At 39.9% G+C, this 17,866-nt stretch overlaps 1 protein-coding gene across 2 annotated transcripts in view; it reads left to right on the forward strand.

The window, feature by feature from the left end:
• LOC108718179 (kelch-like protein 24) overlaps window positions 1–17,866 on the forward strand; it is a 37,026-nt gene that overhangs the window by 7,922 nt on the left and 11,238 nt on the right. The window contains exons 2-4 of one of the 2 annotated variants that reach the window (XM_018265852.2): window positions 1,121–1,252; window positions 13,143–14,108; window positions 17,008–17,192. In XM_018265852.2, coding sequence (XP_018121341.1) covers window positions 13,192–14,108; window positions 17,008–17,192 — 1,102 coding nt within the window. In that variant the 5' untranslated portion in view covers window positions 1,121–1,252; window positions 13,143–13,191. The remainder of the gene's footprint in view (window positions 1–1,120; window positions 1,253–13,142; window positions 14,109–17,007; window positions 17,193–17,866) is intronic. The other variant, XM_018265851.2, reaches the window with a different exon arrangement.

Below are 17,866 nucleotides of genomic sequence, written 5' to 3' on the forward strand. Positions count from 1 at the left end.
TTTGATATAAACTATCTGTTGCTTAAGTATTCATTTTGGGGGTATAGTTTTCCTTTAAGTGAGAAACTTTGTTTCTTTTTCTGGCTGTTCAGTGCAGAGAAAAGAGGGACTTTCCAGTACAAATGAGGGACTGCGGGTTGAGCTGTCAAAGGAGGGACTGTCCCTCCGAAAAAGGGACAGTTGGGAGGTATGCATGTAATTTATAAAGGCTGGAGTGACTGGATTTATAACAGAACAGAACATGATTCCCTGCTTTTCAGCTCTTTAACTCTGAGTTAGTCAGTGACTTTTTTTATTTTATTTTGCACAGCCTATCTAGTTACCCAGTTTTTATTTATATACTGAACAATTAATAGATGCAGATGCAGAAGGGAATTCTTAGGAAAGTTCATCTCTTTCGTTTGCTGGGAAATGTATATAGATAGCATTTTCTAGTACAGTAATGAAGAATAAGTCAGTACCCGGCAGCCATTATTTTGATGTTAATGATTGATGTGCTATAATCTCTTTGTCCTGCTCTGGCTCTGTCTCTGTTTAAATATAGATTTTGTGATTATGATTGTGTATATTGTGCTGTGTGCTGTTTTCTGTTCTAATGCTATTGGAAATGTGCCTCGAAAGAACTTGGCTACACAACAGATCACTTTTGTAAACACCTCAACAGCCCCTGGATGTTATTCAATTACCCCTCTTTGGATCACTATTAAGATTGCCTCTTTTGGTTATGGCACTTCTAATTGCACTTCCTTGCTGCATAGTCATCTATGCTGTCAGTGACATTTCTGAAAACGACACTCCCACTATTTGAAAAAACAAAAAGAAGGACAAAGAAATTTTGTGGCCACACCCCTTATTTACCATGTCCGTTTTACAAAATTTGTCAGGTTATGAAACGTTGGTAAGTTATACTGTAGTTCTGGGAGTTTTAGTGCAATGTTTTTTGTGTTATAACAGTTTTGCCAATGAAAGTGAATTGCCCTCTAAGCTGCCAGTCTCAGTTCTACCAAATAGTTACAATTGTTTCTTTGCTTATCTTAAATTGTTACACAAGTATCTATGTGCAGCTGCTGAATGTTCTGGGCCCTCTGCCAAAAAGCCTTTTATTTTAATTACATTTCAGAAACTTCGTACCCTTTTCTGGAGTCAGTACAGGAGATCAGAGAGAAAGTCGGGACATTTCAGTAAGAAACGAGGGACTGAGGCTGAGCTGTCACAATCGGGACTGTCATGCAGAAAACGGGACAATTGGGAGGTATGAAACTACACTTTTGCAACTGCCCTAGAGGCAGTGCAGGGCCAAGTCGGCCAGGCGCCCCAGGCAACCTGGCCGACTACGTCGCCCCCCTGCTGTATTGACGAGCGCATGCGCCGATGACGCTACTGCGCCAATGACATGCGAACATGCACAGAGGACGCGCACACTCACAAGCAGAGAAAAACTGCTGCCACAGCTTCTGGAACTAGGGGTAGGTGTAGGAAGAGATACGTGCCTGGCGACCCTCCACCTTTGCGCCCTAGGCACGTGCCTCTTCTGCCTACACCTAGTTCCGGCCCTGCCTAGAGGTAACAAAATTTTCCCAGAGCGCACTGAATAACAAACTAACAAACGGTTCATACATAATGGAACATGCCAGAGTTCCTTTTTAAGAACACAAGTAAACAGTACAACTTTGAAAGGTCTGACAAAAAATTCTGCCCAAATTGAGGTAGTGTCCTTCCACACTTGGAAACACTTGTAGAATCTGTGATGGGCAGCACTCCACACTTAAAAACTAGCAGGGCAACACTAACAGCAGAGCAACGTTTAGAGCTTGTCACGGCTCTATCTAGCCTGCCTGACTTTAAAAACAAGGTGCAGTTCAACTAGATTTTGACTTACTGATTTTGCATAAATGATCAAAGAAAATCAGTTGCAAGTAATAGCCACAAAAAAGTTGTTACTTGCAATAGAATATTCACAATCATGTTCTGTGCCCAGTGTTAGCTCCTCCCCTTAGTAGATTAGGCCCACTGAGCAGCTGCAAATAAGATTCTTCATGTATTGCCAAAGTTGGCTCAGATAGATCTAAGTGAGGTACTGTGAGGACACAATCATTGTGTTCTTTGTGCTGGAAATCAGTTTGGTGAGACTTCAGGATCTTTGAGGGGGCGTCTGCTCTCCATTCCCCTCCCCATTCAGCACATTCTCATATATAATAATATTATTTGTGTATTTATTTCTAGTACACAGAAAAACATATTGAACCTGCTGCCTTTGCTTACATGATGGCTGCTTGTTTATGTATTTTATTTTTAAAGGCGTAAGGGTTCCAATTAAATAGATCCCAGTGGTATTTGTACGCAGTGTACTGCCAGATAACCAAGTATTTCGGCATTCTAGGAAAAGGATTCCTAACAAGCACTGTGAAAACAAAAACATTTTCATTATGTACATACCTTCATTTGTAGTGTTCTGCTAGGAAATATAGTTATTTGTCCAGTATTATTAGCAGTGACCAGAGTGAGAATAGGTTGCACAAGAACTAGAGCATGATAACCATAGTAAACACTGCTGTGAGCTCAGGAGAAACACGTTTATTCCAGAATATGTCTTAAGCTCAAGAAGGTTCAATCAATGGATGGACTGTCATTTAATGCCAAAGGAATGCCCCCCTGACATCAGGGTGAGTTTATTTAGGGTGCTTTCCAAAAGTAAATTGATCAAAGCAGTTTAACTTGGGATGGCCATCCTGCCACAACTTTTCATCAATATCAGATCACTATTAGTGCAGTTAAAAAACAGTAGAAAGACCCTCAAGTTGACATTCTTGTGAAATTGTGTGAAAAGTAAAGTTTTATGGCTTTCTAGTTGTGAGGTAAGTTCAACAATTATAATTAAAATAATTATATTTCAGCGCCTTTCAAAGCGACTGTTAATGCCTTTGGCTAAGGAAGCATAAGCACAAGACAAAATACAGAGGAGCCATGGTTTGGTTGGAGCCAAGGCTTTCAGCTAGACGTTTGGCTGCAGGTAGTACAGCTGCTGTTAGCCTTAAGGCAAACATATACCTCAGGGCTTGTTGTTTAAGCAGCAGCAACCAGTATCAAACACCTCCTGGAAAGCGTTTGTTTATTGAATTCAGGTTGATTCCAGAGAATATGTTGGAGCTTTATAAATACATCTTGTTATAATAATATATATATTTTTTTTCAAATAATCCAAGTTTTTCAAAATGATTTCCTTTTTCTCTGTAATAATAAAACAGTACCTTTTACTTGATCCAAACTAAGATTTAATTAATCCTTATTGGAAGCAAAGAAGAGCTACAGTATATAAACTTAGGTCCATAAATATTTGGAGAGAGACTTTTTTTTCTAATTTTGGTTCTGTACTCTACCTCAATGAATTCTAAATTAAACAACTCAGATGCAGTTGAACTGCAGACGTTCAGCTTTAATTCAGTGGGTTGAACAAAAAGATTGCATAACAATGTGAGGAAATAAAGTTTTTTTTTAACACAATCGCTTCATTTCTGGGACTCAAAAGTAATTGGACAAATTAAAAAACTGAAAATAAAATGTTCATTTCAAATACTTGGTTGAAAAACCTTTGCTGGGAATGACAGCCTGAAGTCTTGAACTCATGGACATCACCAGATTCTGAGGTTTCTCCATTTTAATGCTCTGCCAGGCCTTTACTGCAGCGGCTTTCAGTTTCTGTTTGTTTGTGGGCCTTTCTGTCCGAAGTTTAGTCTTCAACAAGTGAAATGCAGCTCAATTGGGTTCAGATCAGGTGACTGACTTGGCCATTCAAGAATATTCTACTTCTTTGCTTTGCTAAACTCCTGGGTTGCTTTGGCTGTATGTTTTGGGTCATTGTCCATCTGTATTCTGAAACACCTCCCAATCAATATGACTGCATTTAGCTGGATTTGAGAAGACAGGGTCTCTGAACACCTCAGAATTCATTCGGCTGCTTCTGTCCTGTGTCACATCATGGATAAACACCAGTGTCCCAGTGCCACTGGCAGCCATGCACACCCAAGCCATCACACTGCCTCCTCCATGTTTTATAGAGATGTGGTATGCTTTGGATCATGAGCTGTTCCACGCCTTCTCCATACTTTTTTCTTGCCAACATTCTGGTAGAGGTTGATCTTGGTTTCATCTGTCCAAAGAATGTTTTTCCAGAACTGTGCTGGCTTTTTTAGACTTTTTTTTTAGCAAAGTCCAATCTAGCTTTTCTATTCTTGATGTGTATGAGTGGCTTGCACCTTGTATTTACTTTCATGCAGTCTTTTATGGTAGACTTGGATTTCGATACACCTACCTCCTGGAGAGTGTTGTTCACTTGTTTGGCTGTTGTGAACAGGTTTCTTTTCACCATGGAAATTATTCTGCGATCATCCACCACTGGTGTCTTCCGTGGACGTCCAGTCTTTTGAGTCAATTGTCCAATTACTTTTGAACCCCTGAAATGACTGTGTTAAAAAAAGGCTTTCGTTACCCACATTTCCTTTTGTTCAACCCACTGAACTGAGTTCAACTGCATCCGAACCAAAATTAGAAAAGTTGTCTCTGTCCAAATATTTATGGACCTAACTGTAAGAAGTAAAATATACATTAGACAATTTTACCCAAATGTGTCCTTGTACCAAATCTTCATAAACAAAAACATTGTTAGGCTTTGCCACCAAAATGCAGAAATATGAGGTGTCCATGTTTTTTATTTATTTGTCTTACTTAGGCTGTGTCATGCCATGTCATGTATATGTGTCATGTTTAATTTGTTTTAAATATCCCACCACTGACATGCAAAGTTTTTCAGTTTTCTTGCAACCAATTTGATATTATATCCTCTAGTTTTAGATGGCTTCCTCTCCTTAAAAATGACTTTCTCCATGTCCTCTACCTCCGCAGTATACAGTGTATTTAAGCATTATGATATAATTTAGCATGGTATTACAAATCATACATTAATTAAACAGGCCTCCTCAGATTTTCTTTATTACTAATTGTTTTTGAAGACAGAAGAGGCATTCACTTTTTTACCCTCCTAGTTCTTGTTGCTATAAAATATTGTACTATACGATCAGTGTCGGACTGGCCCGGCGGGACACCGGGAAAAAACCCGGTGGGCCCCGACCCTCATGGGCCCCCGCCGGGCCAGTACCATTCTTCCAATATTGGGATTGACCAAGAATTTTTTTTTCCGGCGCCGAGTGGCGCCGGCTGCGCATGCGTTCCGACCGGCTCGGCGTGACACAGTAGGGGAGCGGGGGGCCCTGGGACAGCAGTCCCGGTGGGCCACGACCCCCCCAGTCCGACCCTGTATACAATACAATATTCTGCTGTTGCACTATATTTGCTGGTTATATGAGTATCCTTTAGTCCCTAAATATAGATGTATGTATGTATAACTTTATTTGCAAAGTGCTGTAAGGTAGCCACAGTGCTGTACAATGCATAAAAGTACAATAAAAAATTAAGATACAATATAAAAAAGTACAATATAAATAAAGTTACAATATAAAAAAGTACAATATAAATACAATAAATATACACAGTACACTGCGCTCATAAAATGACATAGAGCTTGTGTTATGTGGAACGAGACACAGTGACCAGGTGGTCCCTGCCCCATAGAGCTTACAGTCTAATGACATTAATCTAACTGACATTACTAGAGTTCCCAAAATCAGGCTACCAGTCAAATGTTTGATAACAGGGCTAAAACATACAGAGTGTCACACCTGAAATGCCTTGAGCTCATAAGTGAATAATCTTGAGTTTCGGAAAGAGGACAACAGCAGATTAAAGTTAATTATCTCATTTAAACTGGTTTGGATGTATAGTGATCAGGGAAATCCAGCCTGCATCAGTGCAGGAATCTACACGCCAAAAAGGGCTGCAAGCCTTTATTCTGTAGGCAAGAGAAAACCGGTATAACATGAGAATTGAAAATGGACACTGATCAAGAGAAATTTCCAATAGTTCTTGCTAGCAGTGCCTTTGCCTAGTACAGGAAACATTACATTATATGCTCAATAAATTTACAAGCAAAACTTTCTACTGGTTGACCCTCAGGCTTAAAGACTGGATCTCATGGGGCCTTTGCACACTCACACTTGGTCCACATCCAAGGCAGTTGTGGAACTCTGGCCAACAGAAAGATCCACCTGCCTAGTCAATATGTGAAGAATATTTCCAGATATTTACTGGTCATCATTTTGGACTTCTAACAAGCCCGTAGCTTCCGGCATTTATCAAGTGTGACCAAGTTGGCCGTGTGTGGGCATTTTTACCAAGTCACTTCGCACATGAGTCTACTTCAGAGAAAAAACAGACATCTATAATTATCAATAATTGTCTGTATAATTATTTGCCTTTTTGTCTACAACAAATCAGGAAACAAACGTTTGTTCTTAAACAGACTAAAACCGTAAGCGCTGAATTCAACAGGAACTCATTAAGTCTGCACCATAGCCTTCAGTAGTTAATACTATAACCTGAGCAGTGTCAGCCAAACAAGGAGACAAATGACTAGAAACCTTCCTTATTATAAAATTGTACTAGTTATGACAGTATTGGTATATTTCCTTTTGTTGGGAGGAAATAGATTTTGCGTAATAATATATGAAGTGACAAGCCAATCCCATTACCCAGCTGTAGCCAGTGCTTCAAATTTATTTATAAGGAGGATTCAAACATAAAGAAATGGGTCATTTTATTTGCTGTGCTGAAGAACCAGGATGTTGGAAAATGGTAGTACTTTCACTTTCATCCTTGAGTGTTTGGAGGAGGACAAAGCATTAACCACAAGTTTTTGCTGTTATATGAAAACGTATATGCAGCTTTTTTTCATCCCTTTCTGTTCTCTGGCTCTGTTTTTAATAGCAATTATATTCATCTTTCATTATGGAAAAGAATAAAAAAACAAGCAAAGTGTTTTTGGGTGGAGGACCTTTTTAATGTTTATAATTACTCTTTTAACCCTTAATTAACCTTTTACTTCTCTACATCTTAATAGAAACATCACTTATTGCCCTCTCTGATTTGCTGTTTCGCATGCCTAAAATATCCTTGTATGTTATTATCAGTCATTGCTCCCTTGAAACCACTGGAATATAGGCTGTTAGCATGGGAAGTGGTGCTCACTCAGGCCCGAATTTGTGGAAAGGCCACCAAGGTCCGGGCCTATGGCGGCAGGATTTTAGGAGGCAGCATGCTGCCCAACCACACCCACATTTGTTCAAGAACACTAGGGATGTGTAGGAGATACTATAGTTTTTTAAATTTCCCATGCGCCAATCCCCATTGCTCTGGTCCCAAAAATGAAAATTTGCATGATTAAAGAGGGGTCAGGGGTGACGAATAGCAGTGGGCCTTGGGGCGTCCGCCCTGTGCTCACTGGTAGAACCCCGGGCCGGTGCAGTTTTCTGCTGTTAGGAGCACCTGCCCGGGGTTTCAGGTAAGTAATTACAATCACTTGGGGGTGCCTAACATTTGCACCCCCAAGTGCTGCAAGCCTTTCCTTCTCCTTTAATAAATAACCCCCTTAATATAGATACGTTAAAATTGGTCATTAGTTTTGGGGTGAGATAGTTTTGATTTCAGTAAATTATATGCCTTTCCCATACCTCCCAACATTTGAAAAATGTAAAGAGTGACAAAAACATCAGCTGTGTGTTACGCGGCCCATTTGACAAAATTTGGCAGGTTATGAAAGTTTGAACATATTTCTGAGAGTTTTAGGGCCATGTTTTGTGCGTTATGACCGCTTTGACCAGCTTGTCTTAAATTGTTACAATTGTTTCTTTGCTTGTATTTAATTGTTACAAATGTATCAAAGTACAGCTGCTTAGCATTCTGGACTCTCTGCCAAAAATTCTCTTATTTTAATTAAGTTTCAGAAACGGTATCTTTTTCTGCCGTCAGGATAGAGTCCTGCACGGAACCAACTTCTAAGACCCCGACCCGAACACGCAGCCCACAACTCGAACCGCAACCCGCATATTTACCCTCTTTGAAAGACTACCTGACCCGGACCTGCCTAATCCACAACCTGACCCGCAAACCACCATCAAACCGGATGTGATGCTGCTGCAAACCGGAAGTGACCATCAACCGTGGCCAATAGAGAGCTGTGCCGGAAGTCAGATGGCAGGGGGAGATGAGTGGAGGGAAAGCTGCAGGGAGAGAGCTGCAGCAGGAAGAGACACGGAACCCGACCTGTGTCACGCAGACATGCGACCACGTAGGCCCGCATCTATACCGGCACCTGAAAAGCCCACCCTCATTCCGCAGGGTACCCGCTTTTTGGTACCCGACCTGCTGCACGACTCTACGTCAGTATAGGAGATCAAAGAGAAACTCCGGACATTGCAATAAGAAACCTGGGACTGTGGGCTGAGTTTCCAAAATCAGGACTGTCCCACAGAAAACGGGATAGTTGGGATGTATGCTTTCCATATTTAAAATTACCCCAGTTGCCTAAGGCTAGTCATCCTGGGAATCAAAATGGAGAAAGATTGTGAGGCTAGCAGAAACAGTTTTAGCTGGATGTGGCGTTTATGCCCCCCCAGTCTGGTCGAGGCCTTCCACAGACGTCTTTGTACGACATCATCATTTTAAGATAATATGGCCACTGACCATGTTCATATAATAAGTTTACTAAATAAAAAATATTGCTAAGCTAAGCAGTGATTTGTAGTAAAGTTAATTTTGAGTAAAAAATGAAAATTTGGTGCCTCTTTATCATAAACTAAAAATACGGCATCATTTACTATACCTGCAAAGACATACACTTATGTTTTTTCAAATACTTATTATCTCTCTCATTTAACTTAGATATGCTACCAGCAGCAGGTCATAGAAACTTCCATTCTCAGCTTCTGTATAGGGTCACCAGCTTTGACCTTGTCAGAATCTAAACAAGAGGGCAGAAGATGACATCAGGAGCAGGGAGGGACAGTCACCCAGGTCTGTCAGAATTTAAAGGGGGGAACCTGACCACCAATTGTTTTTTTTTTTTTAACTTGTAGGAGGGTCCCCAGGTCAACAATGTTTTTTTTTTAATTTGTAGGAGGGCCCTGGCCACCAGGTACAAGTACATGTACCCCTTCTGTTGCCTACCCCTGGTGCGGACCCTTGTCCCCCCACCAGGTGTTGGTTCTTAACCGCTCTCCAAGCATCAGTACAGGAGCCAAAAAGAGATCAAGCTGCCTCCGAAGCAAGTAACATTAAGGGTGCTACATACTGTATATAATTATAATTCTTCAATGGAAAGCCTTCTGCTAACCACCCCAAAAAATAATTTCACCCTTCCTGCTGTGGCTGTGAGACGGCATGCCTACATTTTGGAACAGCGCAAGTAGAGCATGTTCTGGAACCATATGGGTTAATTACTTCTTTTATTGACTGAACAAATAGAATTTGTATTAAAAGATCTAAAAGTTGTTGGAGGGTGTAAGACCTGGCGAGGCAAGAGTCTATTTTGCAGGAGGTGTTTTAACAATGGAGTTCGTTCTGTGCTATTGAGTAGGCTTATAAACAAAACAGAACAAACAAAATCTATCATGACAGATTTGAATTGGCTGAATGTTTTGTCTTCTCATTTCAAATCCAATGTTGCTGTTTTCTTTCAAAGCCCAGCTCCAATAATGCTGTAGGACTTTTTTTTTTTTTTTACCACTGAACACATTTTCCTTGTCAAAAACTAAGCTACAGAATAGGGATACACCAAATCCATCATTTCGGATTCAGTTAAATACTGAATATTCCGCAAAAGCTTCAACCAAATACAAACCTGAATCTGAAGCCTAATTTGCAAATTCAAATAATAAATAATATTTGTATATTAAAAATAATTCACTTGGTTATATTTACTACAGTTCTTTTACCAGAACAAAGAATTTGCCACAATTACCTTATGTTTTGGGTTAGTATTCCTATTCACACATTCGTGTGTTTTTGTCAGACGTAATTCCGTCACTGTGGAATGTTAAAAATATGCTAATTTATCAAGAATGCAAATGCGTTTTTCCATAAGTAGAAACTAATCCTAACATATTGATGCAAACAGTGATTATGATAGATGATTGTATGCATAGCATGATACGGGCACTCTGTGCATTCAATGCAGATCATATATATAAACAATATTTATTGTTATTTAAGTATTTAAATTGTAACACTAATAATGCACAATATCCTTGAGAAAGGTCCCCATGTGTGACCAAAACAGATAAGATGCTACATCATGTGAAATAAAAGAGCATATATTCACAATTAACACAGTGTGCTAATCTTCCGTCTGTGTGTGTGTGTGTATATATACACACACATATGAAAAAGTTTGGGAACCCCTCTTAATTCTTTGGAGTTTTGTTTATCATTGGCTGAGCTTACAAAGTAGAAACTTCCTTTTACTATATAACATGCCTTATGGAAACAGTAGTATTTCAGCAGTGACATAACGTTTATTGGATTAACAGAAAATATGCAATATGCATCATAACCAAAGTAGACAGGTGCATACATTTTGGCACCCCAACAGAGATATTACATCAATACTTAGTTGAGCCTCCTTTTGCAAATGTAACAGCCTCTAGACGCCTCCTATAGCCTTTGATGAGTGTCTGGATTCTGGATGGTGGTATTTTTTACCATTCGTCCATACAAAATCTCTCCAGTTCAGTTAAATTTGATGGCTGCCGAGCATGGACACCCTGCTTCAAATCATCCCATAGATTTTCCATGATATTCAAGTCGGGGGACTGTGACGGCCATTCCAGAAAATTGTATTTCTCCCTCTGCATAAATGTCGATAGATTTCGAAGTGTGTTTAGGGTCATTGTCTTGTTGGAATATCCAACCCCTGCATAACTTCAACTTTGTGATTGATGCTTGAACATTATCCTGAAGAATTTGTTGATATTTGACCCTCGACTTAAACAAGGCCCCTAGTCCCTGAACTAGCCACACAGCCTCACAACATGATGGAACCTCCACCAAATTTGACAGTAGGTAGCAGGTGTTTTTCTTGGAATGCAGTGTTCTTCTTCCGCCGTTCAAAACGCTTTTTGTTATGACCAAATAACTACATTTTTGTCAGTCAAATCAGTCCAAAGCACTTTGTTCCAAAATGACTGTGGCTTGTCTAAATGAGCTTTTGCATACAACAAGCGACTCTGTTTGTGGCGTGAGTGCAGAAAGGGTTTCTTTCTCATCACCCTGCCATACAGATGTTCTTTGTGAAAATTGCGCTGAATTTTAGAACGATGTACAGACAAACCATCTGCAGTAAGATGTTCTTGCAGGTCTTTGGAGGTGATCTTTGGAGTGTCTGTAACCATCCTCACAATCCTCCACATATGGTGCTCCTGTATTTTTCTTGGCCTGCCAGACCTGGGTTTTATAGTGCCTGTGGCCTTCCATTTCCTGATTACATTCCTTACAGTTGAAACTGACAGTTTAAACCTCTGAGATAGCTTTTTGTAGCCTTCCCCTAAACCATGATACTGTATAATCTTTGTTCTCAGATCTTTTGAGAGTTGCTTTGATGATCCCATGCTGTCACTCTTCAGAGGAGAGTCAAACAGAAGCACAACTTGCAATTGGCCACCTTAAATACCTTTTCTCATGATTGGACACACCTGCCTATGAAGTTCAAGGCTTAATGAGCTAATTTGGTGTTACCAGTAAACAGTAATGAGCAGTTACATGCATTCAAATTAGCAAAATTACAAGGGTACCCAAATTTTGGTTTTTGACCTTTGATTTAATTTCATACAACTGAATACTGCTTCACTAAAAATCTTTGTTCAGAAAACCCCAGTACTCAGATGCTCCTGGGAAATGAAAGACACACCACTGTTATCTTTTTTGTTGAAAGTGGAGTAAATTATTATGCAGGCTGAGAGGGGTTCCTAAACTTTTCATATGACTGTGTGTGTGTGTGTGTGTGTGTGTGTGTGTGTGTGTGTGTGTGTATATATATATATATATACTGAACTGAACGTATTCAGATGACGTTAATGTAATACCTCAAACTGCCCCCGAAACGTTGTGTTGACTAATAAACACGTAAGGGGCTAGTCCCCTACTTGAATTCACCCTGTGTGCCGGTACCTGTTTTCTTTGTTCCTGCTGTGTTGAGGAAGTGCCGACTTCCTAGCACCCGGGTGTGCACGTTTGTGCATTCCATAGGGCCCGGGTGTGCACGTTTGAACTAAAGGTGTCCAGACACATCTAACTGCCAACAAATTTTATATTAATAAAGCGTCACATCTGAAAAGCCTTTCCTATGTGAAAAATATGCAGAAAGGGGTGAGGCAGGTAGATTGGGGGTTATATAAGGATTCAGATCTTTACAAAATAATGACAGCTCCCCTTTAACTGATTTTGGCTCTGAATCACCAGCCAGTGACTATAATTCAGCCTGCAGGTTTGCACGCACCGGGGTAACATGCTGCAATCTGCCCTAGACATACAGCAAGTAGGAAACCCAGCCAGAAGATTCTGCCAGCACATGTCCTATTAAGTGCAGATGAAATCACAGCTCTGATGGATGGGGTAGCTGTTAAAAATGGAGTTAGGCAAAATGTTACCTAATTATAAGGTAATAAAGTTCATGTTTTTAGTAGCCTAGGAATGGTGCTCAAATAAAAGTAATACCCCTTATCTAACACCAGGTCCCAAATGTCTCATATAATAGTTTCCATACCTGTGGTTCTGGCACACTGTAATACACTTTCAGAAAACAGTCACACTTTTGAGCTATAGTAGAGACAAACATTGTTTGTACGTACAAAATGAATCGCGTGTTCACAGAATATATTAACTCGAAAACATTTTTTACATAAAATCTATTTTGTGATATTTCCATTTTTATTAAAAATGATTTTGTGTGTTCAATAGGGCACTTTATATTCAGTGCAACCATTTACAGCACTGTGGAATATGTTGGCGCTTTATAAATATGTAATAATAATACTATTCTCTTTTATCCTGGAAACCACCATGGGTGGATGTCAATATGTTCTTTTTCCTTCTCCATAAGGTCATTGCTTCTCCTTAAGTTAAATTAAGAGCATTTCTGAATCTGTTGTGGTGGGTAATATGGTGTGCACTCTAATTTGTGGAGTTTTTTTGTTTTGTAGGTATAGGCTGAAGACTTGCACAGCTACCACGTAGACCTACAATTGAACAATGGTTCTCATCTTAGGACGAAGAATAAACAGAGAGGAGGGTGGGGTACGTGAATCCCCAGCAAAGCGTAAGGTGTTTGAGATGGAACAGAAACCACTTACTGGTCATGAGGTGTTTGACTTCAATTCTGGCTCTTCTCACTCTGAGAGCATCTTGCAGGTCTTTAATGAGTTTCGAGAAAATCGCCTGTTTACTGATGTCATTATCTGTGTAGAGGGCAGGGAGTTCCCATGTCACAGAGCCATCCTTTCTGCCTGCAGTAGCTACTTCAGGGCCATGTTTTGCAATGATCACAGAGAAAGTCGTGAGATGCTGGTAGAGATCAATGGGATTTTCGCCGAGGCCATGGACTGTTTTTTGCAGTATGTATACACAGGCAGAGTGAAAATCACAACTGAGAACGTCCAGTATATATTTGAAACTTCCAGCTTGTTTCAGATCAGTGTATTACGGGATGCCTGTGCCAAGTTCTTGGAAGAGCAGCTGGATCCATGCAATTGCCTGGGTATCCAACATTTTGCAGACACTCACTCTCTCAAAACCCTCTTCACCAAATGTAAAAGTTTTGCTCAACAGGCCTTTGAAGATGTTGTTCAGCATGAGGAATTTCTGGAGCTGGGAAAAGCCGAGCTCATTGATTATATTTGCACTGACGAGCTTGTTGTCAGCAAGGAGGAGATGGTATTTGAAGCCGTCATGCGTTGGGTTTATCATCATGTAGATGTCAGAAGGCCCATGCTTCAAGAACTTCTAACCCACGTCCGACTCCCTTTGCTGCATCCTAACTACTTTGTGCAGACTGTGGAGGTTGATCAGATTATTCAGAATGCACCAGAATGTTACCAACTGCTTCATGAAGCCAGAAGGTATCACATCCTTGGAAATGAGATGATGTCCCCAAGGACAAGGCCTCGCAGGTTATAATCTTTCAGCACTGTTCAGTGTGTATTTGTGTATGTATAAATGTATAAAGTCTCTTCTTTCTCCTAATTCAGCTTAGCCCTGACTCTGTAATTGGTAGCATCCAACATGCACTTTTAGGGGCGAATTCACTAAAGTGCGAAGCGGCTAACGCTAGCGCAAATTCGCCAGCGTGACTTCATTTCGTTACTTCACCGATTTACTAATGGGTGCTGGCGTAAATTCGCTAGCGAAGTGGACCTACTCTAGCTCTACTTTGCACTCTTACGCCAGGCAAAGTTGCGCTGTGGCGATGGGACGTAACTACGCTAATTCACTAACTTGTACATTTTACTGAATGTTACCTCTTGCGCCAGACTTGCCTTCGCCACCTCAGACCAGGCGAAGTGCAATAGAGTAGATAGGGCTTGCTTCAAAAAAAGTTTAAATTTTTTCTAAGTCACAAAAAACGCTGGAGTCTTTTCCTTTTTTAAGGGTTATAGGCTGAAAAAGATTGTAAATTTTTTTGGGGTACCCTCCTTCCCCCCTACATTTCCTAACATATGGCACCTAAACTATACAGTGGGCACATGTGTAGGGCAAAATAACACCTCTATTTTATTTTATGAAGCTTTCCCAGGCTTGTGGAGTGTAATGTATTTGCTGCTACATATACGTCCATTGTACTTTAACTTGGCGCCGTATGCAAATTAGGCATCGCTAGCGTAACTGCGCTTTATTTGACGAATTAACGCTAGTGCAACTTCGATACCTTTCGCCTCCCTGAGCGCAACTTCGGATTTTAGTGAATTAGCGGCGCCCTGGCAAACCTTCGCCTGGCGAAGCGTGGCGAAGCCTACGCTAGCGCAACTCCGCGTGTTAGTGAATATGTCCCTTAGTTTTACTGGACTAACAATAAAAGCAAAACATCTGATTGGTTAGTATAAATTATGGGGCTATGGCTTACTATGTTTAGTAAGGTGATTCCTTGTTTTTTTTTTTTGTAGTTTTGATCCATTACTATTAATCCATTTTGTCTTTTATATCATAAACCCATTTACATTGCCTTAAAGCAAGTGCTTGTTGATACGGGTAATACCTGTAGTGTGGCTTCTGTTATCCAGTGTATATTTTGTTTATGTTATTATCCTAGTATAATGGTCAGAAAGAGAATTATTTCACTAAATAATTTATTTTAATAAATGTACCTGACTTCAGGGAATCCTTTTGCTAAAATACATATGTTTAATAGTGATGGGCGAATTTATTCGCCAGGCGTGATTCGCCGCCAGCGAATAAATTCGCGAAACGCCTGCGAAAATTCGCGGCAAAAATTGGCCGGCGTCAAATTTTTTTTTTGAAAAAACGGATGCCGTCGTCAAAAACGAGACACCGGCGCTGTTTTGCGAATTTTTCGCCCATCACTAATGTTTAATTCTTTGTTAGTATCTATCCTTTACCACCATGGCTCTAGCCCAGAGAGCTTTTTCTCTCACTGTGTTCTTTTTCTGCCAATTCTAATGGTAAAATCAAACTCCCTAGAGGTAAGAAAGTACAAAATCAGTAAACACTGATGGTATTGCACAACCTTTATTATTAACTGGTATTGCACAATACGTATTGCTTAATTTAGAATATAGACACTTACATACACTAAATGATCTTACAGAGCATTTGTTTTTTTTAGAAGGGGACAGTCATGCCCATTTGAAAGCTGCAAAGAGTCAGAAGAAAAAGACAAAAAACGATAAAAGTATAAAAAATGTATAATGAAAACCAATTGAAAAGTTGCTTCGAATTGGCCGTTCTATAAAAGTGACCTTAAAGGTGAACCCCATTAAGGCAGTTTATTTGCCCATTTGACCATTTCAGGATACAAAAAGAAATCCTGCCCACTGGGCACTACCTTAACGCATTTGATGAGTTCCCTCACTAAACTGGGCCCCTTGTGGACTACCAGCAAAAACACATATGTTGGGGTCACCCCTGTAGTCAAAATACTTCCTTTTGGGGGATTGCTCAGCCTCCTGGTTTTTCCTTAAAGGAACAGTAATGTCAAAAAATAAAATTGTTTTAAAGTAATGAAAATATAATGCAGTGTTGCCCTGCAATGGTTAAACTGCTGTATTTGCTTAAGAAACACTACTATTGTTTATACAAATAAGCTGCTGTGTAGCAATGTGGGCAGCCATTCAAATGAGAAAAGGCTCAAGTTACACAGCAGATAGCAAATAAGCCGTCTGTCCAATGGTGTTATCTGTTATCCATTAGTTAACCTGTGCCATATAGCCGTTTTGCAATTTCCGCCATTGCTCCACAGCAGCTTGTTTATATGAACTATAGTAGTGTTTCTAAAGCAAACAGATCAGTTTTACCAGTACAGGACAACACTACACGATATTTTCATTACTTTAAAGCACTTTCATTTTTTGGTGTTACTGTTCCTTTAATGTCTCAGTCAGACAGACCTGTCTCTTGGTCATAGGCTTCCTCTGCTCCTTGCAGTGACAGGCAGCCCCCCCAGCCCCTCTGGGAGTTCCTCACACAGACAGCTAACCTTCCTATTATGTGCCCTGCTCAGAGAGAACTTCTGAACAGTTTCATTAGATTAAATACTTTTCCACAGGATAGCCTTCCTGTAGAAAGTGAGCTCCAATACATGATGAGCTTGACTACTGGATTGAAATACCTGGCTTGTCTGTTCCTTCCAGAACCCTTCAGCTTCCAAGATCTGGCTACCAAAGTATTTAAACAGAGAAACTCTTCTCTGTTTATTATCACCATTCCTGGCACTTACCTCTCCTACTGGGGAGAAATTAAAGGGAAAGCATGCCTTTTTACCATTTTCTGTGGTCACTCTACCACAGCATATACAACAAAATAGCTCTTTTAATATAATTGTTTTTTTTCTCTTAGATCCACAGGATACTCTGAGGTGATTGTGGTGGTAGGAGGGTGTGAGCGAGTTGGGGGATTTAATCTTCCTTATACCGAATGTTATGATCCCGTCACAGGAGAGTGGAAGTCACTCGCCAAACTACCAGAATTTACTAAGTCAGAATATGCCGTGTGCGCCCTCAGAAATGATATTCTTGTGTCAGGTAATGTGGGCTGTTATAGAATCATTAAACTTTACAGCCTGAGAGGCATAACCCTATTTATTTAATCTCTTCTGTCAGTCTGTTCATACAGCTTTGATTTTTCCCACTTCACCCTTATAATATCACCCTTATAATAAGGAATCTGCTTCTACCAAAACATTGCTGAAATTCATTTGGAATCAGACATTGCAAAGTTTTTTTTTCTTCCTGTGGTAGAATGAAGATCTTTTTTGCAAAATACTGATCTTTTCCTATTCTTCAAAATGCTTTTGAAATAATGGGATGCCACTAGAATAATACTTTTACATTTACTTTACTCCGTTGAAAATAACTTTGATATCTCTCTGACTTAGTCAAGTAGAGTAGAATTTTTGCAGGTCTTAAAATAGGCAATTCCTTTATCAGAGTAGATGCTACTCTAGTGGTTTATAAATAGAACTCATTGCTTCACAAAATTGAGCCTTTCCATTGGCTTTCTCAGGTTGATGCAAATGAAGACTAGTTCATTATTATACATGGACATAGTCTGAAGAACCCTTGACTTTTTATTCTTTTGATGCAAGGTTGCAGGTAAAACATATCCCTTCGGAAATATCTATAATGAAGCAGTAGAATTCTTAATGAATCAGATGAAAGTGACTGTAGGACTGGCCAGACTATGAGTAACTTTGACA

Source organism: Xenopus laevis, chromosome 5S (genome assembly GCF_017654675.1).
Source record: "Xenopus laevis strain J_2021 chromosome 5S, Xenopus_laevis_v10.1, whole genome shotgun sequence".
Lineage (NCBI taxonomy): Eukaryota > Metazoa > Chordata > Amphibia > Anura > Pipidae > Xenopus > Xenopus laevis.